At 40.4% G+C, this 23612-nt stretch overlaps 1 protein-coding gene and 1 pseudogene across 2 annotated transcripts in view; one reads left to right on the top strand and one right to left on the bottom strand.

Annotated features, from left to right (window-relative positions):
- Positions 1 to 2103: 2103 nt before the first annotated feature.
- Positions 2104 to 23612, top strand: part of p2rx1 (purinergic receptor P2X, ligand-gated ion channel, 1) — a 45249-nt gene continuing 23740 nt past the window's right edge. Inside the window, exons 1-2 of one of the 2 annotated variants that reach the window (XM_088321409.1) lie at positions 2104 to 2572; positions 20937 to 21081. In XM_088321409.1, the coding sequence (XP_088177535.1) occupies positions 2436 to 2572; positions 20937 to 21081 (282 nt within the window). In that variant the 5' untranslated portion in view covers positions 2104 to 2435. The remainder of the gene's footprint in view (positions 2573 to 20936; positions 21082 to 23612) is intronic. The other variant, XM_088321408.1, reaches the window with a different exon arrangement.
- Positions 10240 to 10385, bottom strand: LOC148349585 (U2 spliceosomal RNA; annotated as a pseudogene).

Genomic DNA, 23612 nt, shown 5'->3' on the forward strand with positions numbered 1-23612 from the left:
CCCGGAGCTACTGCCGCTCCAGGCAAAGGTATGGGGAGATGACTGTGGTCAAATCTGCAAAAAATGCACAAGTTTACATTGATATTTTTGGACAGCTTGCTTATTTCTTTAATTGAAAAAAGGTTTGGGGATCATGAACTCATTTTCCAAGATGACACATTCCACAGAGGAGAAACTGTGAAAGCATTATTTGGAGAAAAATATCCAGTCAATGTCATGGCCCCCAAATAGCCCAAATCTCAACCAAATTCATAACCTGTGGTGGAAATTGAAAAAAAATGTCCACAGCAAGGCTCCCCCCAGCAAAGAGGATCTAGCAACTGCAATCAAAGAGAGTTGACACCAGATTGACGAAGAATACTGTTTTTCACTCATCGAGTCCATGCTTCAGTGACTGCAAGCTGTCATGAAAGCCAAAGGTGATACAACCATCCATCCATCCGTTCATCCATCCATCCATCTATTATCTGCACCGCTTATCCTCAGTAGGGTCGCGGGGTTGCGGGAGCCCATCCCAGCTATCCTCGGGCAGTGGGCAGGAGACACCCTGAACTGGTTGCCGGCCAGTCGCAGGGCACACAGAGACAGACAACTCACTCGCTCACACCTAGGGACAATTTGGACCGGCCAATTAACCTAACATGCATGTCTTTGGACTGTGGGAGGAAACCCATGCTAGCACGGGGAGAACATGCAAACTCCACACAGGAGGTTCGATCTCATGACCTCAGAACTGTGCCGCACACGCGCTAATCCATTCGCCGCCGTGCTGCCCGGTGGTACAACCAAATACTAGTAATATGTTTTGATTGTTATGTCTTTGTCTGTTTTTCAGATTCCAGTTTTTATTTTACTCAAATGGAGGGATTCTATATTTTTTTTCTCTGTGCTTGGTCTATAAAAGAAGCATTTACTGACCTGTCATGATTACTGATTCGGGGCACCTGCGGCTGCCCCAGTGGCGCCAACAGCTCTGGTTGCTGATTGGCTCTTTGCCACTTTTAAAACCCCACGACTCTCTGTTACCGGCGTGCGATCATTGCGAACCTTCAGCTCCCGCTAAGGCAAGCCTTCCAAACCTGACTCCCTGTTTTTGACTCCCGTACGTTTCCCGGCTTCGACCTGTTTCCTTTTGATCACGTCTCTGCTCTTGCGCCCCGGTAACCCGACCTGCTTTTCCCTCTTCGACACCGCTATCGCTCGCCAGAAAAGTGCCACTTCCGCGTCCCGAGCGACCTGCTCCCCACAACCAACGATCACTGGATCGTGGGTGCCAGCTTACGTCTGTTTTTCAAATAAAACTGAGAAACTAACGCAATTGGGTTCCCGTCTCCGTTCCTGGTTCCTGACACTGACCTCCACAAAGTTTTTTTTATTCATTTATTTTAGTGTTTCTGGAGTTGCACTTTTGAAAACTTTATTATTTTTTCATGCCTTTTATCTGAGTTTGTTCTACAGGATAAAATGTCTGAGTTATGGCTCGTCCAAGACTAATGATTCCATACTTTCTGCTCGGGGTTGTACACGTAAGCTCTTCAGTGTATTCAGTTAGGGTTACCAGACTATGTGTCATTTTAAAACATTTTCAACATTCGATCAGCTTATTTTTATTGTGCTGTTAAATCCTTTCGACTCTGACACCACTGCAACATACTTTTAACTTATTCAGGTAATCTGACTGTATTTGTCCATTGAAGAGTACATGACATTAGCTTTGCTTTTATTCAGTAGCTCTTGCCTTCGAAACATTTTTTTGTGCAGTACAGACTGTATACAACTTGGCAAAGGCAAACTGGATGATACGGCTTTACAAATTTAACTGTAAACAAGTAAGAAACACCAAACAAAACTCTAATTTGTTCTTTATCTTGCTTTTAATGCGATTTATAAATGCAAAGTGCCCCGAGGAAGGGTGGGAGAGTAATTTGTCGCGTGTCAGCACGCCTCCGCGCAAAATAACGATAATAATGTCAGCTTAATGTCTGCAAATAGTGACACAGGCAAACAAGCAACCGTATTTGCCTTTAGTTTGTGGCATCTATCTCTTCTTCACATGCAGGAAGTACGTGTCGAGGGGATAACGATAAGGTTGATTGCTTAAAGGGAGCAAAGGCTTCTCAGAGTGGGGGCTGAGTGTGTCAGAAACTATTCAAACATTGAGGCAAAAAAAAGTGAAGCCTCTCAAAACAAAACTGAATGCGTGACATAGACACAATAAGAGATAAAGACTGCGAAGATCCACAATTCTGGAGGAGCAAAAGAAAGGCAGAGAGGGAGGGCGAAAGAGAGCGAGGGAGGAAGTCAAGACTTCTCTTGAAGCGCATCAGACATTCTTGGTGAGAAGAGAGGAGGCAGAAGACCTTGGCCGCCGCTTCTGGGAAAGCGAGGACTTTGCGGAGAACCGTCTCCCCGGTGGGCAGATTGGCCACCTGAAAATGAAGAGCCAGATCACCAACACCCTTTCCGACTTCTTCTTTGAGTACGAGACCCCGCGGCAGGTGCTGGTCCGGAACAGGAGAGTCGGGGTGGTGTGTCGCCTCATCCAGCTGGGGGTCTTGGCTTATATTATCGGGTAAGACTTCTGCTGCCATTGACATCCATCCATCCAACCATCATCTGCGCCGCTTCTCCTTACTAGGGCGACAGGGGCGCTGAAGCCCATCCCAGCTATCGTCGGGCAGTGGGCAGGGGACACTCTGAACTGTTTGCCAGGCAGTTGCAGGGCACACGTAGAAATACAATTGACCTGCTCATTCACACCTAGGGACAATTTTGACCAGCCAATTAACCCGACATGCTAATTTTTGGAATGTGGGAAAAAAACAAAGTGCCCGTAGGAAACCCACGCAGGCACAGGGAGAACATTCAAACTCCACACAGGGAGGCCGCGATACCTTGACTTGAACCCTGGACTTCCGTACTGTGGGGCCGTTCGCTAACCACCCCCTCCGATTGACAGATAAACACAAATATTTGGTTTTGACAATAAAGATATTCCAAAACGAATTAAAGTGGACTGGTCTGGCTTGTTTACTGTAGAGCTGTGAAGGCAACACTTTCAAAATGGCAAATTCACTTAAAACAACATGTGAGGCGACCTCTGAAAGACACTGATTGTCTCATCTCATTTTTGCTTGGAGGCAGGCAATTTTGGCTTTTCGTTAATGTTTTTTGCCACGTGTGTCGCAGTTGGTATGATTTGGTTCGGCAAAATCACCGTTACCATTGGGACTGCCGAGGGCTCTCCTTTTTTGTTTACTCCTAGTTGGCGCTGTTTGGCTGCCCAACGTGTGTTGTTTTGCCGGCAAGCCTGGCGTTTCCACAGGATTTGCCGTGTCTCTTGGTTTATTACCGGCTGGCCTCTCGTTCATCGTCCTAGCTATTGCCGCATTTCGTTCTTGGTTCCCGGTTAGCCTGGCTGCTCAGTGCGTGTTCTCTGGTCTGCCCACCTTTTGTTTTGGGGGGATTTTTCCCCTTTTTTGGCTGCTCCCAATTTGTCGTACCATTTTGCATCCACTTAAAACACTAGGTATTCTCCACAAAAATGACGAAAACTTAAAACACTCATAACCTCTTGGGCTACACGTAAAACAATATGGCAACTGACTTGCAAGGGTGCTGGTGTTACTCCAATGACGTCACAGCTCGGGATGACAAAGACAAGACATGCTGTCTTCAAAATGCAGATTGGAAAATAATTGGAATATACCGAAGAAATAGCTTCCAATTTCATACAAAAAAATTACCATTCCCTCACATTTTGCATGTTTAAGAATTTGGGATTATTTTGCATTATTCAGAATGAATGAGATTATTTGGCGATTTGGAATTCTGATAGCTTTCTATTTTTAAATAATCTTTGTTTTCCATGGAACGGGTGTCATACTCATTTATACCGAGGTCCACATACACGTTATGGTAGTCCTCAAAATGTCTGATCTAAGTTATAAATGTTGCTAAATGTAATTGAATTCTACCTGTGTCACCGGATCATGACAGGATGCGCATTGTTGACTTAAAACAGCGTGAGTGGCACTACAAGTTTGAATAGAGTGAGAGAAGATTTAGATGTTGAGTTTTGTTTTTGTTGTGTGTAATGATGCACAAATTGCAATTTTAAAGAACACAATTTTTTTTTGCAATTTATACAGGGAGTGCAGAATTATTAGGCAAATGAGTATTTTGACCACATCATCCTCTTTATGCATGTTGTCTTACTCCAAGCTGTATAGGCTCGAAAGCCTACTACCAATTAAGCATATCAGGTGATGTGCATCTCTGTAATGAGAAGGGGTGTGGTCTAATGACATCAACACCCTATATCAGGTGGGCATAATTATTAGGCAACTTCCTTTCCTTTGGCAAAATGGGTCAGAAGAGGGACTTGACAGGCTCTGAAAAGTCAAAAATAGAGAGATATCTTGCAGAGGGATGCAGCACTCTTAAAATTGCCAAGCTTCTGAAGCGTGATCATCGAACAATCAAGCGTTACATTCAAAATAGTCAACAGGGTCGCAAGAAGCGTGTAGAAAAACCAAGGCGCAAAATAACTGCCCGTGAACTGAGAAAAGTCAAGCGTACAGCTGCCAAGATGCCATTTGCCACCAGTTTTGCCATATTTCAGAGCTGCAACATCACTGGAGTGCCCAAAAGCACAAGGTGTGCAATACTCAGAGACATGGCCAAGGTAAGAAAGGCTGAAAAACGACCACCACTGAACAAGACACACAAGCTGAAACGTCAAGACTGGGCCAAGAAAAGACGGATCTCAAGACGGATTTTTCTAAGGTTTTATGGACTGATGAAATGAGAGTGAGTCTTGATGGGCCAGATGGATGGGCCCGTGGCTGGATCGGTAAAGGGCAGAGAGCTCCAGTCCGCCTCAGACGCCAGCAAGGTGGAGGTGGGGTAATGGTATGGGCTGGTATCATCAAAGATGAGCTTGTGGGGCCTTTTCGGGTTGAGGATGGACTCAAGCTCAACTCCCAGTCCTACTGCCAGTTTCTGGAAGACACCTTCTTCAAGCAGTGGTACAGGAAGAAGTCCGCATCCTTCAAGAAAAACATGATTTTCATGCAGGACAACGCTCCATCACACGCATCCAAGTACTCCACAGCGTGGCTGGCAAGAAAGGGTCTAAAAGAAGAAAAACTAATGACATGGGCTCCTTGTTCACCTGATCTGAACCCCATAGAGAACCTGTGGTCCCTCATCAAATGTGAGATTTACAAGGAGGGAAAACAGTACACCTCTCTGAACAGTGTCTGGGAGGCTGTGGTTGCTGCTGCACGCAATGTTGATCGTGAACAGATCAAAGCACTGACAGAATCCATGGATGGCAGGCTTTTGAGTGTCCTTGCAAAGAAAGGTGGCTATATTGGTCACTGATTTGTTTTTGTTTTGTTTTTGAATGTCAGAAATGTATATTTGTGAATGTTGAGCTGTTATATTGGTTTCCCTGATGAAAATAAATAATTGAAATGGGTATACATTTGTTTTTTGTTAAGTTGCCTAATAATTATGCACAGTAATAGTCACCTGCACACACAGATATCCTCCTAAAATAGCTAAAACTAAAAAAGCCCCACTCCAACTTCCAAAATATTCAGCTTTGATATTAATGAGACTTTTGGGTTCATTAAGAACATGGTTGTTGTTCAATAATAAAATTAATCCTCAAAAATACAACTTGCCTAATAATTCTGCACTCCCTGTAGAGGAAACAAGCCTTTTTAAGTGGCTGTAATCCGTTAAAGTAAGTAACTGGACCAAGGACATAATTAGGTATGTCCGTGTTCGCGGTCCCTATTTCGTATCTTTTAAGTAATCGTGGCGATCTGGTTTGGATTTACATGAATGTCAAATGCCTCAGTAAGTGTAAATAGCATAAGTGCCGGGGAAATGCTAAGTGTTTGCTACCAATGCCTACTACAAACTGTAAATTTGCTACTAGTGGTGCTAGTTAGTTGATATTTGATAATCATATTTACAAAAATAATAATAACACTACTATTTGTTGTCCCGCCCACATTAACAATGTATTTAAGGTGCCTGCAAGTCAGGGAAAGTCTATTCTTCTAAAGTTTGAGGTTACTTTTTGTTACTGATTGGCATGAAGTAGGAGTGAGCGGATCAATCCAAATATTTATATTATTGATACTGAGCAAGTAATTGGGTTGGATTAATAACATTAATAGAATAGAATTGAATACAATAGAATAGAATAGAATGGAATATACCTTTATTGTCATTGTTACAAAATGGGTTAACATATTGTGACGACAAAATTGGGCATGACACCCCAGTTCCACACATTCACAGTGAGGTAAAAAAAAAAACAACAAGATAAAGGAACAGAGAAGATCAAGTTATAAAACAAGGCGGATAAGGTTATAGTTACAATTTACACAATATTTACACAAGAAATGTCGGCATGTAGGATGTTACATACAGTTTGGTATCGTAAGGGTTTGTGCAATATGCATTTGGTGCAAAAATAGTCATCATAGTGCAAAAAATAGTTAACATTGTGCAAGGTGAGCAGTAAACATAGTGCAGTCAACATGTGCAAGAAACATAGACATGAGTACCATTTTACGTTCGTATGAGGTAGTGTTTTTGCAAGAGTTTTTCATTTTTTTGGGCGATGTCTGTTTAGGGTGGTAATGGCTCTGGGGAAGAAACTGTTTCTGAGTCTGTTAGTTTTTGTTTTGTGTGACCTGTAGCGCTTGCCGGAAGGCAGCAGGTCGAAGAGGTGGTGGCCGGGGTGAGAAAAGTCCTTGATGATGTTTTCTGCTTTGCTGAGGTAGCGAGAGCAGGCAACGTCCTCCAGACTGGGCAGAGAGCAACAGACGATTTTCTGGGCTGTTTCGATGACCCTCTGGAGCGTTTCTTGTCTGCTGCTGTGCACCCAGCATACCACACCGTAATGCAGTACGTTAGAATGCTCTCCACTGTGGCTTTGTAGAAGGACACCTGCAGCTGCTGTTTTAGATGATTTTCCCTGAGCACTCTCAGGAAATGCAGTCGCTGCTGGGCCTTCCCTACCACCGCTCTGGTGTTTGCAGACCGGGAGAGGTCGTCGGGGATGTGCACACCCACAAATTTGAAGGAGTGGACTCTCTCTACACAGTCTCATTTTATGATGAGTGGTGCTGGATTCCTGACATTCCTTCTGAAGTCCAGTATCAGTTCTTTTGTTTTGTGGTGTTCAGTATGAGGTGGTTTTCCCAACACTACGTTGACAGTGACTTCACCTCATCCCTGTACGCCGCCTCATCCCCTTCAGAGATGAGGCTGATCAAGGTGGTATCGTCGGTGAACTTAATGATTGTGTTTGTGGGGTGGGTCGGTGAGCAGTCGGAGGTGTAGAGGGTAAAAAGCAGGGGGCTCAGTGCACAACCTTGGGGGGAGCCAGTGTTCAGTGTTAGGGTGGGAGAGACGTGGTTACCGAGTTTCACGGACTGTGGGCGGTTTGAGAGGAAGTCCGTTATCCATTAATCCATTAATTAGTCCATTAATTAATAACATCCAAGTTTAAGATGGGTGTGTGACTGACAGGCACACTTTCAGCAACCCTGCCTGGAGCTACAATCATCCAGCCAGGCAAAAACGAGGGACAAATCCTTGACACCTAAAATGAGCTAAAAATAACCATGGCAAACAGGAAGTGCAGCTTGGTGTGGACTTTTTTTTCTCCAAATACAGACAAAGAGGTCTGCTACAGTGGCAACACCACACATTTATTTAAACACTTGACAAAAAAAACTCACCCTGCAAAGAGCAAAGGGCTGCAACCAAAAATGTAAACATGTTGCTGTTCCTGAAAGAAAACCCGTTGTCACTATGGCAACTGAAACAAGGAAAGTATTTAAGTACTCTAGTTTAACTTGTTTTACAGTATTTTTATTTTGTTACATTGCTGCTTTTTTGGGTTGTTCTCTGTTCTGACCGGCTACCCGGTGCCCACGGACACCATGTTTGAGACCTGTTTTAAGCTCATGCGGGTGACATTGTATGATGTGGGGGTCCACATTTGGCCCCGGGGCCATGACTTTGAGACAAGTAATTTCCAGGATTTTTTCTATGTGCCGAACCTGAAAAACAAGGACTGATGAGTCATTTCCTGAGCTCTTCTTCAAGTTGAGACAAACATACTGACCCACTTGCTGGCTCTAAACTCACGTTGACATTTGCTTTTTTTTCTCAGAGCCCTTAAAAGGGCTACTTGTTGAATTGGGTTACGTCGGGGGTCTCAAATTCGCTTGTTTGGGGATCATGATGATAGTATGAGGCCCCTGCCTTAATACGAAAGTTCAAAGGAACAGTTTGTATTAATAATAATAATAATAATAATTTCCTTTGTATTGTCATTCTTTGTAACAATGTACACAGAACGAAATGTCGATACACCTGACCCGTTGTAGCGAGCCGATGCAGCCGCAGCCAACAGAGGGCGCCGCCATTATACCAATTAGGTATGACTCGGCCGAGGCGCGAACCAGCGACCTCCCAGTCTCAAAGCGGGCACACTACCATCTAGGCTACTGAGCTGGTAGTCAAGTTGTAGAAAAAAAATCATTCCCACATGATTGGGACTACTTCAAAAATTGAATCCGATACAGTTACTAGTTACCTGTTGAAAACTGTAATCAGTGACATCATCCAAATACTATAATTTTGAAGTAATGTAACTAGAATACTTTTCATTACTTTTGGATTACTCCAATACCAAATATTCTCATTAAAAATTTTCTTTACTTATCTATTTTGTCTTTTTCCTTTTGTTTTTTCCCATGCCATCTGTCTTTGCTTCCTTTTTCTTGCTTCTTTTTTTTCTTTTATATACTTTTTTTCTATGCCTTTTTCATATTTTTTCGTTCTTTCTTTGATTATCTATTTTATGTTTTTTATGTTTTAACAGTTTCGTCATCTGTCTCGTTTTCTCTTTTTTTTCATTTCCATTCCTTTTTTTCCTGTGATTTTCTTCTTTTTTCCCTTCTTTTTTCTGTTTTTTCCCTTTTTTGTTGTGATTTAATTTTTTCTTCTGTTTTTCTTTTTTTTTCTTTCAAATTTTCTGTTTAGTTTTCCTATCCCACACACATTTTAGATTTATTCTTACTCCTTGATTAGTTTATTTTTATCAGAAATCTTCATCGAGTGGTAGGACATTTTTATCATTTTTTGTGTTAAATGAGATTACGCCCAATCTCACCCAGATCCTCCAAGTCAATTAAGTTTGATACCCCTGGGTTACATACTTTGGGTCTTTTGTGTGTGCGTGTAACTCTAGGCTGTAGAACCCATATGCTTGAATAAATCACAATCAAATGCTGTCCAACTCCCTGCCAACAAGCACCAAAGAGTGTTGCTTTTGCCTGTTTTTTTTTTTTTTTTTAATTTTGTGACCTGACCTCTTCTTTTCTTCCAGCCACATTTTGAGTTCAAGTCACTTTGGATTTGGTGACTGGGAATATTTCAGCTAATGCTGTTGGCCATTTTTATTTGTACTTTTTTGTATAACTAGACATAAACTTCTAACTATGGTTATGGTTAGGGGTTGAGGTTAGGGTTGGGACGAGAGTGTTAGGGCGAGATGTTAGGGTTAGATGTTAGGGTTAGGATCCCTAACTCGAAGACCAATCTATTTATTTCTCAAGTCAAGTCAAGTCGTGATTGTTTGTATGGTCCTTTATCGAAAGAAGTCTCAAAGGGCTGCACAGACCACAGATTATTGCAAACTACAGACAAATTATTAGACCATCCCCTGATCTAAAACCTACAAGAGGGCAAGAAAAAAACTTCCACAAGGACCAGGCTGCAACGGATGTTGCAAAAACAAATAATACACAGATATTGTCAATGTGAACTATAGGTCATTCATAAGCTATAAAAGCTATAAGCATAGATTTGAAAACTTCCGCTGAGGTTGCAGATCTTATCTCCAGAGGCAAAGCATTCCAAAGCACCAGAGCCTGAATGGAGAACGATCTCTTCTTAGCTCTTGGGATCACTAGTAGACCAGCATTTTCAGAGTGAAACATAGGGGGGGAATTAAATCTGAAAAGATATGAGGGGTTTTTGGGGTTTTTAAGGGTTATTGTTCTATCTTCGTTATTCATTATCCATTATCCGTTATCGGTCAGTTCATAATATGCTACAAAGCCTAGGAGCCGGGACTCTTACTCTCAGCCAAAAGGCTAAGCTAAGGTCCTAGCCCTAAAGCCTTGTTGCGATCATTGCGAATGCACCGTTCCCGGAGGTACTGCAATACAGGGCCGATGCGTGGAGTGGACAGAGCAAGCTCATATTCCATCTCCGGAATGCAAAAATCAAAAGGCCAAGATGGCCAAGCTAAGGACTTAGCATCAGGCCAAGCTAAGGACATAGCATCAAAGCCTTGCTGCCAAGCTAAGGACCTAGCATCAAGGCCAAGCTAAGGACCTAGCATGAGGGAGTAAGTCCATGTATGATTTTGTATACTACCAATAGAACCTTAAAATCAACTTTTAAGCTCAAGGCATTACATCACATATGTCAGAGTCACGGCCCGCGGGCCACATTAGGCCCGCGAGAGGGTTTTACCTGGCCCGCGTGACGATATCAATATATTATTAGATCCGGCCCGCAGGCCGCTGCAAGCCAGCAGCCCGCAGTACGCATGAATACTACATTTCCCACAATGCAACGGGGACGCGCCGAGCGGGAGCAAAGCGGGAGGCGGTTTGATTTATTCAGCAGTCGATCAGCAGCAGTCATTAGCATAACAGCAAAAATTAGCCCACAGATACCCATCAACAATGGCTAAACGGAAGGTGGACACTGAAAACCGGGGCTTTCAAACAAGGTGGGAGTTGGAGTACATGTTCACAGAGGTAGCTGGAAAACCTGTGTGTCTGCTATGTGGAGAAAGTGTGGCGGTGATGAAAGAGTATAATATTAGACGGCATCATGAAACAAAACACACGCCTCAAACAAGTAATGTAGAGTTGTAGTAATACAGTACTGTATATAAATGTATGTAAATACAGTAATAATACAGTAATGTTTCCTGTGCAATTACACATTTGAAGTTTTTACTCCGTTCAAGTTTAAAAGTTAAATATGCACATAAAGAAGGTCTTGTTTTTTGTTGTTCCCCTCGGGAATTTTAAAGCTTTATTGTCTATGTTGACTATGTTGTTTTTGCCGACTCTGTCCTGGGAGTGTTTCTTGTTTTTCGGCTTTTCATGGAAAATAGATCTTGATGTGGACAACAGTCTTTTGATAAAATTGTCTCCTATTTAGCAGAGAAAATGACTTTTGATTGTTATTATTTGTTAATCAGTAATTCCTTTTTTTCACACTAACCCAGAGAAAGCACAGAAAGGAAAGTCAATGTACATTTGAGCAGGACAGATGAGGTCCAGTGTGTTGATTGCTATTGGTTTTAAGTAACAAGAGATTTTTGCACTTTATTTTATTGTATTTCGAGGCAATATTTTTTTTTAATAATTTCAGATGATTGAATGATAGAAAATGGTTATGAGTTGTTGTTATGAGATATGTTATGAGTTTTTTATATAAAGGACATTTGTATTTTGTGCCTGCTGAAATTAAAAATGACTGACAGAGTCATAAGAAAATATTGCTTTATTTATACAATCATATTGTAATATATTTGTTGTGTTTTCAGTAGGTTAAATCTTGGTTTCAGTAAAGATTGGACAGTCCGGCCCTCGGCTTGTAGCCAAATGTTTTATTTGGCCCTCCGTCCATTTGACTTTGACACCCCTGCATTACATCTATCAACTGCAGTATCACTTAACAACAATTCAAAAAAGAATATGTAATTTTGTACAAAACATTACCATAAACGAAAATCTTCATTCAAGTAATCACAATACGTATCATACTAGTAGGACGTTTATTGCCCTTAGCAACAGCAAAAGATTTGCAATGAAGGTTCGAAAATTGGTTTTTGAGCTGCCTTCCAAAAGTACTAAGTCTTTTGGTTCCTTTTAGCAACAAAGAATTAACTTGTTGACCTCAAGAGGGCACTCAAAAAAACACTGTACAGTATATGTTTCGCAAAGGCATTAAAGCAAGGGTGTCAAACTCATTTTAACTTGGGGGCCACACGATAGAACAAACATTCTGTCGGGGGCCGGACTAGTAGATTAAGGAGAAAGGAAAAGAGAGGTAAAGACATAAGAGAAATAGGGAAGGAAAAATAGAGAGGGCGGGACAAAGAAAGAAAAAGAGAGGGAGGGAGAGAGCGTGAGAAACAAAAGATAAAAAGTCGTGAGAGGGGGGGAAAGAAAGGGAGAGGAAATCCAAAGGGAAATAGAAAGACAGAGGGAGAGATAAGAGAAAAGAAAGCGCGAAGGGTATGAAGAGAGAAAGAGAAAAGAGAGAAAAGGAAAAAAGGGGGTTAGAGCAAAAGAGGTTAAAAGACACAGAGAGAGAAAGAGACAAAGAGCAACAAAGGAAGAGAAAAATAGAGACACAGAGAGTGAAAGAGACAGAGTGGGAGAAAAAGGGTGGAAAAGAAAGAAAGAGAGAGAGAGAGAGAGAGAGAGAGAGAGAGAGAGAGAGAGAGAGAGAGAGAGAGAGAGAGAGAGAGAGAGAGAGAGAGAGAGAGAGAGAGAGAGAGAGAGAGAGAGTGAAAGTGACAGAGACAGAGAGTGCGAGGAAAAGGGTGGAAAAGAGAGAGTGAGAGAGAGAGAAAGAAATACAAGTACAGTGTCTTTGTTCGAGGCTCCTTGCTTTGGCAACATCAAGTTGACATATTTCAACCTGCAGCTTGTTTTTCTCTTGCGCTTCTCTGTGTTTTGTCCCGCGGGCCGGATTCAATCACTTAGCGGGCCTGATTTGGCCCGCGGGCCACCTGTTTGACACCTGTGCATTAAAGTTACCGTACACAGTATCCTTTAATCAGGGCCGTCCCAAGCCTTCATGGGGCCCTAAGCAAAATTAGATTTGGGGCACCCTATTACTTGATAGTTTCTATACCTACTAGAACTCATTCCATGTTCTACTCCAGGATGGGCAACTATTTGGAATCAGGGGGCGCATGTGACGTGTTATACTTCTTTTTAAATGCATCAGTTTCATCAAATTGGTTTTGAAATGACCACAATTACGGCAAATTAATATATTAGCTCCCTGTTTTAAGCACTTTATTTGTTATTTAGTTTTGAAATATTACTTAAGTTTTTTTAGTTTTTTTTTTAGTATTTCTGAAGTCGGAGTATAATTTTTTAGTGTTGGGTAGTTTTATTTTTTTATTACTTTCGTATTGTTTTGGAAGTATTTTTTATGTATTATTTCCATGTTAAAATTGTTTTAGTATTTCCTTGGTACTTTTGTTGTTCTTCGAAAGTAGGTTTTTTGTTGTATATCTCTAGTATTTTTGTAGTATTTTTATTATTATAGTAGTTTTATGATTGTGGTAATTTTGTAGTATTACTTTAGTATTTTTGTAGTATTTTTGTACTATCTCTGTATTTCCATATTAGATTCTTTGTTGTATATCTGCAGTATTTTGTAATAGTGTTACTTTAGTTTTAATTTTGTAGTATTTTCGTGATATTTCCATAGGAGAATTTGAGTCTAGTAGTAGTAATTTTGTAGTAATATTTCTCTAGTAGTATTTTATATTAAAGTATTATGTATTGTTTTTTTTAAGTATTTCAGTTAAAGCATAATTAATGTATTTCCAAAGCAGTATTTTAGGAGTATTTTTGTTGATTTTTTGTCGTATTTCCATCATTGTATTTTTGTCATATTTCTTTAGTATTTTTGTAATATTCAGTTGTCTCTTTGTGGTATTTTGGAGTGATTAATTCTGTAGTAGTATTTCGTAATAAAGTATTACTACTGTACTATTTTTGTAAAAGTTCTATATTTTTTTATTTTCAGAATGAAAGCAAAATAATATATGAGGTCCCTGTTTTTAAGCACTATATTTGATATTTAGTTTTGTCGTTATTGTGTAGTATTTTTGTTGTATTTCTGTAGAAGTCTTTTTGAGTGAACACACAAAGTGACAATGGCACCTAAAAAGTTACCCACTTGTGGGGGCCCCATAGTAGTTGCGGGGCCCTAAGCGGCCGCCGAGCTCACTTATGCCTTGGGCCGGTTCTGCCTTCAATTGTAAATATGCATTTACAATTGTATCCACCGTATCCTTTGGTATATGAGGCACACTGGAACGTTGTATGCGCTTTAAAATTTTTAGCCAATTTTTTTTTTGGGTGCGTTTTATAGTCTTAAATACGGTACTTGATTTTATTTTAATTTCTAACTAACTCGTCTTTCAATGATGTGGAAAACATAAATACAGGTCCTCTCACTCCCCACTGCAGTGCAACCGTTCAACACAACACAAGTGGTGCTTTGCATAAATCTTTCCTAAAGTACAACATGAAAAGGAAAAGTGCTCTACCCAAGAACTTAATCTCCGAGGGCAAAGCCAGAAGTTAACGACTGGTCTCCAACATTATATAAATATATATATTCATATAAAAAATCCAATTAATTCAAAGAAAAATGACAATCTATAGTTTTGAAACATCGGGTGGATGGCGATGTTGGAAACAATGGCGGGCAATCGCAGCAGCACAGCGTGGTGAGAGAAAAGCCCTCGGCACATCAAGAGGCCTCCTTCCTTCCTTGCCGCTGCTGTTCTGCTTCAGTCGCGGCAGATACATATCTCGCTTCCACTGCCGGACTGCTATTTTTCATGCTTTTTTGCATGCTTTTCTATTAATGTGCTCCACTTTGCTGCCAGCTTTTTCAATGTAAACTTTCAGCATTTGATTTAACCAAATACGTATTTGGCTTACTTCCTTTCATTGTTACGGAAATTATTATTCTTTTAAAACATAGAACATATTAAACAAAAACAATGCATGTTTAAACAAACAGTGTTGGGTGCCTTACTAAAAAACTGTATTTTCCGGGAATATACAGGTAAGGCACAGTTATCCCACCAACCATTAACGACACCGCTTATCCTCAGTAGGGTCACGGGGGTGCTGGAGCCCACCCCAGCTATCTTCGGGTGGTGGGCAGTGGACGCCCTGAACTGGTTGCCAGACAGTTACAGGGAACACAGAGACAGACAACTCACTCTCTCATTTACACCTAGGGACAATTTGGACCGTCCACTTAACCTGACATTGCATGCCACCAGTGAGTTAAATCTCCTAATACTTTATTGAATTGGGTTAAGATAAAAAAAGACCCAATTTCTGTTCTTTTTTGCGCTTGAATAAATGATTTGCAGATTCCTTCTATTGATAGTCTCTACATCTGGGAAATCCGGGTCAGCGTTTCCCATAAGATTTTGTGAGACTCCTGTGGGAAGACAGTCTAGGGGGGGTTCGGCGGCATGCCTAGGGGCTTGTCTTGGGTGTGTGTGTCCCTTAGTGCCCAGGAGGGCGTTTCTGGGAGGCGTGTTCAAAATGATAAAGTGATAAAAAAACATATAAAATATGGGGAAAACCTTTACATTTTATGTTATTGCAATGGGAATTCCGTTCTTTTTAGAGAACTGGTGTGATGCCGGAAGGTCCTACCGTGTGGAGACGTCCTATGGTAAACTAATCTGACAGCGAATTTTGTTTTCTATCTCATCAAGTTAAACTAGCTACACCGAAACACAGAATTATTGCAAACAGAACTTTTACTCATGACGTATAACGAGGCTTGGTATGCATACATACAGTGTGTGATTACCATAGTCAACAAACATCATGCTAAAAAGCTACCACAGAAATACACGGCAGGCTTAGAAGCTACGTCAGCAAACAGTATTTTGAAGCAGTGATAGAGTCAAACAAAACTAAATCAAAACGTAAAATGTAAGAATTCACCGTAGTAAATCGCAATCAGCTGCATGTGCACTTGGCATCGGTAGGGAAGGACATCTCGACAACACCAGCTCTTTCAGCTCACCTCCAAACGGCTCTTCAGATTTTGTGGTGGCTTTATCCGATATACAACCGATAATAACGTATTATGCATGAAATGAAAGAATAAAAAGCACATTATACTATCATATTATCCATCATTTATCCGCACCGCTTATCCTTGGCAGGGTTACAGGGGTGCTGGAACCCATCCCAGCCATCTTCAGGCATTGGGCAGGACACCCTGAACTGGTTGCCAGCCAGTCGCGGGGCACACAGAGGCAAACAACTCATTCGCTCAGTCACACCTAGGGACAATTTGGACCAGCCAATAAACCTGATATGCATGGTTTTATTTCGGAATGTGGAAAGCTCTGAAAATGCTGGTCTACTAGTGATCCCAAGAGCCAAGAAGAGATCGGGAGCGTTCTCCATACGGGCACCGGTGCTGTGGAATCCTCTTCCGCCTGAGATCCAATCTGCAATCTCAGTGGAAATGTTTAAATCTAAGCTTAAAACACACTTCTATTCTATAGCATATGAATAACCTATATTGTATGTTGACAATATCAGGGAATGGTGTCATGATAGTCTGTAATAATAGTTTGCAATAGTCTTTGATCTGTGCAGCCCTTTGAGACTCTTTGTGATTAAGGGCTATGTAAATACACATGACTTGACTTGACTGGACTTGACCCACGCAAGCACACGGAAAACATGCAAACCCCGCAAAGGAAGGCTGGTAGCTGGATTGAACCCATAACCTCAGAACTTTGCCGGGGGCACACTAACCACCCAACAGCCGTGCCGCCAAGGCGCACCTAAAAACCCCAAATTTGCCAGAAATTTTAGGGTATGTATTATAACCCAGTGGGCATTATACGACGTAAAACATGGTGGATACGATTGGAAATAAATACAGTATTTAAATGTGGACGCTACTGCAGTTACAGTTACGCTACTAAGTTTTTACAGTTATAAAATAGTTTATTTGTGCAATGATTAGTCAATCGAAAAACACCGCCTACGGTTGGGCGGCTTTAACTCAGGAGGTAGAGCGCTCGTCTTGGGATCAAGAGGTTGCAGGTTCGATTCCTCCGTTTTATATGCCGAAGTGTCCTTGGGCAAGACACTGAATCCCTAATGCCCCCAATAAGCAGGTAGGCGCCTTGCATGGCTGACTCCCTATTGGTGTGTGAGTGTGTGTGTGTGAATGGGTAAGTGTGAAGCACATTGTAAAATACTTTGGGAGGTCTTCATTGACTTGAAAAGTGCTATATAAATGAAGACCATTTACCAAAATCACCAAACATTGCAATGGGAATTAAACCCATGTCACGCCAATGACACTAACCACCAGTGATACAGATAACCCAACCCTATGAAAAGGCAGGGAAGCCTTGCAGGCCATTACGGATCACAACAGATATAAATACGGTAGCTCTTTCTGTTCTTTAAACCCCTTGCGCCTTAAAGTCCAGTGTGCCTTATATATGACAAATATATGACAAAAGACAACATTATGGGCGTGCACTGTAAAATCCGGTTCACCTTTTAGTGCGGAAAATACGGTGGATATAGTTACTTCATTTAAAAAGGAATTCTGTTACCCCCCAGATTACTGACACTCAAAAGTAGCACGTAATTCTGAAAGAAACTATCTAATTACCCTATATACTCGCATCATAGCTGACCCCCTAAAATTATTTTGAAATAGAAGAAAAAATAGAAGAAAATGGAAGAAAATGTTTACACGAACCTGTGGAAGCAGTAAACCCTTCAAATCTCATGACTTATGCCATTTTGAGAGCTTGGAAACAAACATTTGACAGATATATTCCATATCAATTTTGTCTCTGGGTTTATAACCAAGATTTCCTCCTCCATTTCTGGGTACTGTCCAAGACGTTACTTTTTCTCCAGGAGTGATGTATTGCTAAAATAATTTTACAAATAAAAATACCCAAAAAGGAGCCCGCGTTTTCCGTAAATTCTGCATTCACGTTTGCCCCATTGCTTCCCTTGTTTCTTTATAAGCCACGCCCCTATGCACTGCCTACCATTCGCTAATGGTGATAAACAACCAAAAATGTACACAAAAATTCACCCCCCTGATTTCATTATCTATGTGTTATATGTTTATATGTTTTATATTTGTAAAAGAGGCTTAGATGCAAGTATATACAGAAGGGAAAATATCTCCTTGAGGAAAAATTCTGCGTCCTTGTACTCTGTGCATGAGATGGCGCCACCATAACTGTATGTAGTTGTACTTTGAAGGTAAACATAAACACAAGGATTGATTGTTGTATATGTTACATTGTGAGCGAAGGATAAACAGAAAGCGTTTAGAGGATGTTTTGATTAATGAGTAGCAGAGTAAGGCACATTGTCTTTATGACAGTTGAGTTACAAAATTTTAGTAATAACGCATTAAAGTACTATCAAGTATTACAGAGAAAAAGTAACTGTGTTCCAACACTGCATATAAATATACATTCATGCCCGGAGCAACTCTAAAAAATCCAGATTTCCTAATTATGCCCATGCCCTTAAATAACTTGCAACACGACATGATTTGTGAGAATAAAATGGAATGCATTGCATAACAAAATACCTAAGGCAGATAAGATCATTTTTAAAATTATTTTTCTCATTAAATGATAACAATAATAAGACTTAAATACTTTTGAAATCAGCAGTACTGTCTCAATTGATCTGATAAAGAAGATGGGACTTTAGTGAAAAACTTCTTTTCTAATTAAAAAAAGTGTATATCTAAAATTAAAAATATCAGATTGCTCAATTGTCATAACAATGTAAAAGTTATTTGTTTCATTTCAAGGTGGAATATAGCAAAGCATTACAGCAAACGCTAGAAACCGGGTCAATAATCATCATACACTAAAATCAGTGATGTCAAACTCATTTGGGCTCGGGGGCCACATGATAGGATAAGAAACTCTCGTGAGGGACTGACTAGTAGATTAAAGAGAAAGAGAGAAAGAGAGAAAGTTAAAGAAAAAAAGCGAGTAAGAGAGGAAGAAAGACAAAAAATAGAGAAGAAAGAAAAAAAGAAAGAAAGAAAGCACATTTTCTACAGAGTGCAAGCTTTTTCATGTGTTTATGTAAGTTCGTGTTGTTGCCACAGTGGCAGATAACTTCACCAAACAAATTACACCTGGCATTGTCCTTTAAAAACGAAAGTCCACACTGTGCTGCACCTCCTATTTGCCTCTGTCATTTTTAGCTTCTGATAGGGGAGGGTACACAGATTCGGCCCTCTCTACTGCCTGACAGGTAGGATGCAGCAGAGAAATGCTAAACTTGTGCTGTCAGTCACAACTCAGGCAGACACTTTGAGAGTGGCTCTGAGAGAAAATGGCTGGGCTATCTACATAGAGAAGCAGCGCTTTAAGGAAATTGGTTGGGGAGTAAAGTATCAATCCCAGGAAAATAGTATAGATCAGATCCAAGTACTTGCTCCATTTGGATACTGTCGATATTTAGATTGATCACCCCTAAAAAAAGATATCTTCCGTTTGATGTTAACCTCTTCAACGAATAACCAAATTGCCACCGGATGACTAATGTGTCATGCGAGTGAGTACACATTGATACTTGTCACTATTGCGACGTATATCCATGCAATCATGAAGCACGAGTGGGGTGTGCTGTCAGCGTAGCGAGTTAGCAGTGTTGCATGACTAGATAAACACAGCGTGGTGCATGTCCTTGCCTGTGGGACCAGATGCCTTGGTAAGGGTGCATCCCAGGGGTCGGAAACATTTTTGACTCAGAGAGCCATTAAATCAAAAAAATTAGTTTTTTTTATTGAGGGCTTCGACATATATTTTAAATTTGAAATTCAACAAAAACGCTAAAACAACTCGAAAGACAAAAGCAAATTCTTTAGTAGATTGTATTTCACCGTGTGACGTTTGAAGATTTAATCTATTCTATCAAATAATAACAATGCCTGAGCCTGTGTCTCATACAGACAAATATGGGTTTGGATCCCTTAACCACTAGGGTTGTGAAGGCTCCATTTCCTGTGGTGTGTCTTGGGCAAGTACAGCCTGGTAGTACTGATCCTTCTCCAGGCCAAAATCGTTGAGGCTCATTTTGACTGTTATTTTTACGTAAATAATAGTTTCAAAACAAGGTGAAAGCGAGTTCTTTTATAAAAATGGCACGAACTTTTGCACACAAAAAGGAAACGCATGTATTTACCGACCTACTGGGCTCCAGCACCTCCGCGACTCTGCTGAGGATAAGTGGTACAGATAATGGATAAATCTAAATATTACCCTAATGTGAATTAAAATAGAGCATATCTTTTATACCACTTGAAAGACTAAGGTTTACATTCGCTTAATAAACTACACTTCGTGGTTAGAATTTGAGCATTTTTGTAGGACTAGATGCAACTACTTGACCTTGGGTTCCTCCAATTCTTTTTTGAGATTACATTGTTAACTTATTTTAAACAAAATTTGGTATTTCTTTACATTGTGTTTACTTTGTCTTTATTAGCATATTTGTTAGATAAGCAAAGGAAAATTACTTAAAAGTAATCAAGTTATATTGCTGTAATATTAGTGTATACGAATTAAGTTATTGATTATATCTTCATTAGGTAACTAGTAACTGAAACGGGTTAACTTTTTAGAGTAACCCAACCCTGTCTGTGGGTTTTTATCATAAAGCGTCTCAAAAAATGAACATAGATTGGCTAATGAGCTTCCAGATTTCATAGAGACATTAAACCAAAACGTTGGTCTGTTGGTGTTACACAGACACTGTAAACTAGTTGGAATTCTGCCCGAAATATTCTGGACCAAACCAAACTGTCACTAAGTCGCTTTAGTTGTGCATTTACTGAGAATGGAACAATATCGAGGAAGTTAGCTAGAGTCCTGTTTTATCTCTGAGCCAGATGTACTCATGAAAACTCGATCCATACGTTCCCGACCCCTGGTGTAGCCGAAGCCTGTTGTGATGACAGGCTTAACCAATTGTGTCCCGTTTCTTGCACAGGTGGGTGTTCATCTATGAGAAAGGCTACCAGTCCACAGACACAGCCGTCAGCTCGGTCTTCACCAAAATGAAAGGAGTGGGCTACACCAACGTTAGCGGAGAGGAACGAGTGTGGGACGTGGCCGACTACGTCTTCCCGCCACAGGTCGGTTGGCAGTGATTCACACGCGAAACGCTGACAAATGAGTGACCCTTCGCAGTCAACGTGAATCACGACATTAGCAGGTCACCATAGACAATTGTTAAACTCTATTGTCAGTTCAATTTGTCATCATTTCACCATTGTCCACGACTCCATAAATCCAGCGATCGAGTGTTTGTGAAAAGCAGTATCAGTTCGTGACCACGTGCTGACAAGGTTCAGGTTTTACAGTGCGGTTTTATATGATCATTGTTAGCTTGACTTCGTGCCAGAAGTCATCAACTAGGACACGTCTGTTGGCGCTAAATACAGATTCAGTTTCAGTTATGCTCTTCGCATACTTCCTATAAAGCTCAGAGCAAACAGTCAATGAAAAGGCTGCCATTAAATATATGTCTTTGTTTACTTTAATTGTTCCTGGGTCCTGTTAACTCTGGGATAGAAATAACAAAGGTGTCTTGCTTTCTGTAAAGCTTCGGTCGTGGACCATTTTCAGAATCCATGACTGGCTTTCGGAAAATTACTGTGTGATTGGCGTGAGAGTTAAGATACAAGTTTGCAGGTTACAGCCCAAGCCTTACCAATTAACTTAATTTGCTGGAATGAGTCAGAAAAAAACCTGAAATTGTATTCTTTTATTTGGGAGGAATCGGAGGGAGGATAAGTGATTTATGATAACAATTCAAAGCCTTTCTTTTGTAACAAAATGTAAGTTAAACAAGAATGTACAAACTTTTACATCTTTTATATTTCTGTGTCTGCAGAGGTTGGAGTAACCGTCAATTTCCCATCTGTGACGGATTTATTTTTTTAAGAGTTAACGGGAAAGTTTTGAGGCTGTCCTTCATTTTGACTGGTTGAAAATTGGATCATAAACCGTAGAAGCAGTACATCCTTAAGATGCACAGCACTTTAAGAGAGAGAGAGAGAGAGAGAGAGAGAGAGAGAGAGAGAGAGAGAGAGAGAGAGAGAGAGAGAGAGAGAGAGAGAGAGAGAGGCAGAGAGAAAAAGTATTGACTGGTGGATAATGAAAAAAAGTCAGTAAGAGAGAGGCCCTGCTCGACTCAAACGTAATGATTGATATTATAGGCCTGACTTGGGACAAAATTCGGGTTTAGTCAAGCTCAAACTCGGGCTTGGCCTTAGATCTTACCTCTAATTGGCATGGTATCAACTTTGAGTTTAACATTTTTAGAGATTGTCTTGAACACTAACCATGACAATGGTGTCATCAAAGTTTTTCCTTTCGGTTTTTAAATGAGGGTACAATAGAACAATCAGGTTTGTGCAAAGTAGGTATTTGAGACACTGTTGGTGGTTTGTCGTTTGTGATTCAGCCGCGTATCAAGCACCAGCCTATCGTTTTTAAATTCAAAGTAAATTGGACTAGAATCATCAATTTGGTATATTATCATAACAGTGCATCTGTCTGCTTCTTTAACAAAATTCTAGAGCCGGCCGTTTGTTCAGGATCTGAAGATTGATGACTACATGTAAGAACTATTTGGATTGAGATCAGGATTGGGGTTTTTGGAACAAACAGAATAATCCGTATACAAGACAAAAGTTTACCCTGTAGACATTACATTTGCGCATAACCGGATTAAAAGGGGGAAAGGCACAAACAACGACATTAATTATAGATTTATAATTTCACTTTATAACAATAAATAAAAAAAAGAGAATTTTATTCATGTCACTTACCACAATCACAAAAAATAGTGTGCGACATTCAGTCAAGGTCTTCATGGACAATTTTGCCCCCAACGTCAACACACAGACACAGGCAGAAAAGGGGTAGGGGGACTGTTTGGCCAATCGAAATCCAGAACACAATACGCTATGAAAATGTGTAAAATAGGAAAACTGCAAAAAATAACCCGTTATACAACGAGGTATTACTGTAAGAGCTTAATTAGGAGTCCATAAAGTGCTTGATTATTTTTTCCAAGTGGATACGAGGAAGTGACAGTTATATACTGTGTTTTATTAAGTAACCGTGTGTGTGCGTGTGTGTGTGTGTGTTTGAAGTGCTTGAGTATTGAAAGCCTCTTGAACAAAGTCGAGGCGAGGCTCTCCACAGCCACTGGCAAAGTGTTTCGCCATGCGCCGTCTTCAACAGATAAAACATTTTGCGCTTTAGTTTGATTTCACGACTTCTCCTTCAGTCCCCTGAAGGCTTAACTGTGCTAGTTTAACATTCATTAGATACATTTTCCCACAGGTGGTTGATTTTCAAACCAAACAGACACTTTTAAAGAACTCGAAATTTCTCACGACTAATGTATCTTCTTCTAAAATATACCTGAAAAGGAATACTTTAGACTTTTTGGAGAGGAGGTAGTGTTCAAAGGGGTAATTAGTACTTAATTACAAGGAGTAGACTGATGGTTTTTAAAATATTATTATTGGTCAGCTCCCCCAAATGTTAGGGTCTGGTAACGATGTTCCTGACCCTTTGTGAAGATATTTTGGACAGCACATGTTGTTGAGTCATTTGCATCTCTAATACTGTGGCAGTTTTCTAAAAAAAT

The sequence above is a fragment of the Urocampus carinirostris genome, chromosome 17, assembly GCF_059441175.1.
Source record: "Urocampus carinirostris isolate Australia breed hairy pipefish chromosome 17, RoL_Ucar_1.0, whole genome shotgun sequence".
NCBI classification, from domain to species: Eukaryota; Metazoa; Chordata; class Actinopteri; order Syngnathiformes; family Syngnathidae; genus Urocampus; species Urocampus carinirostris.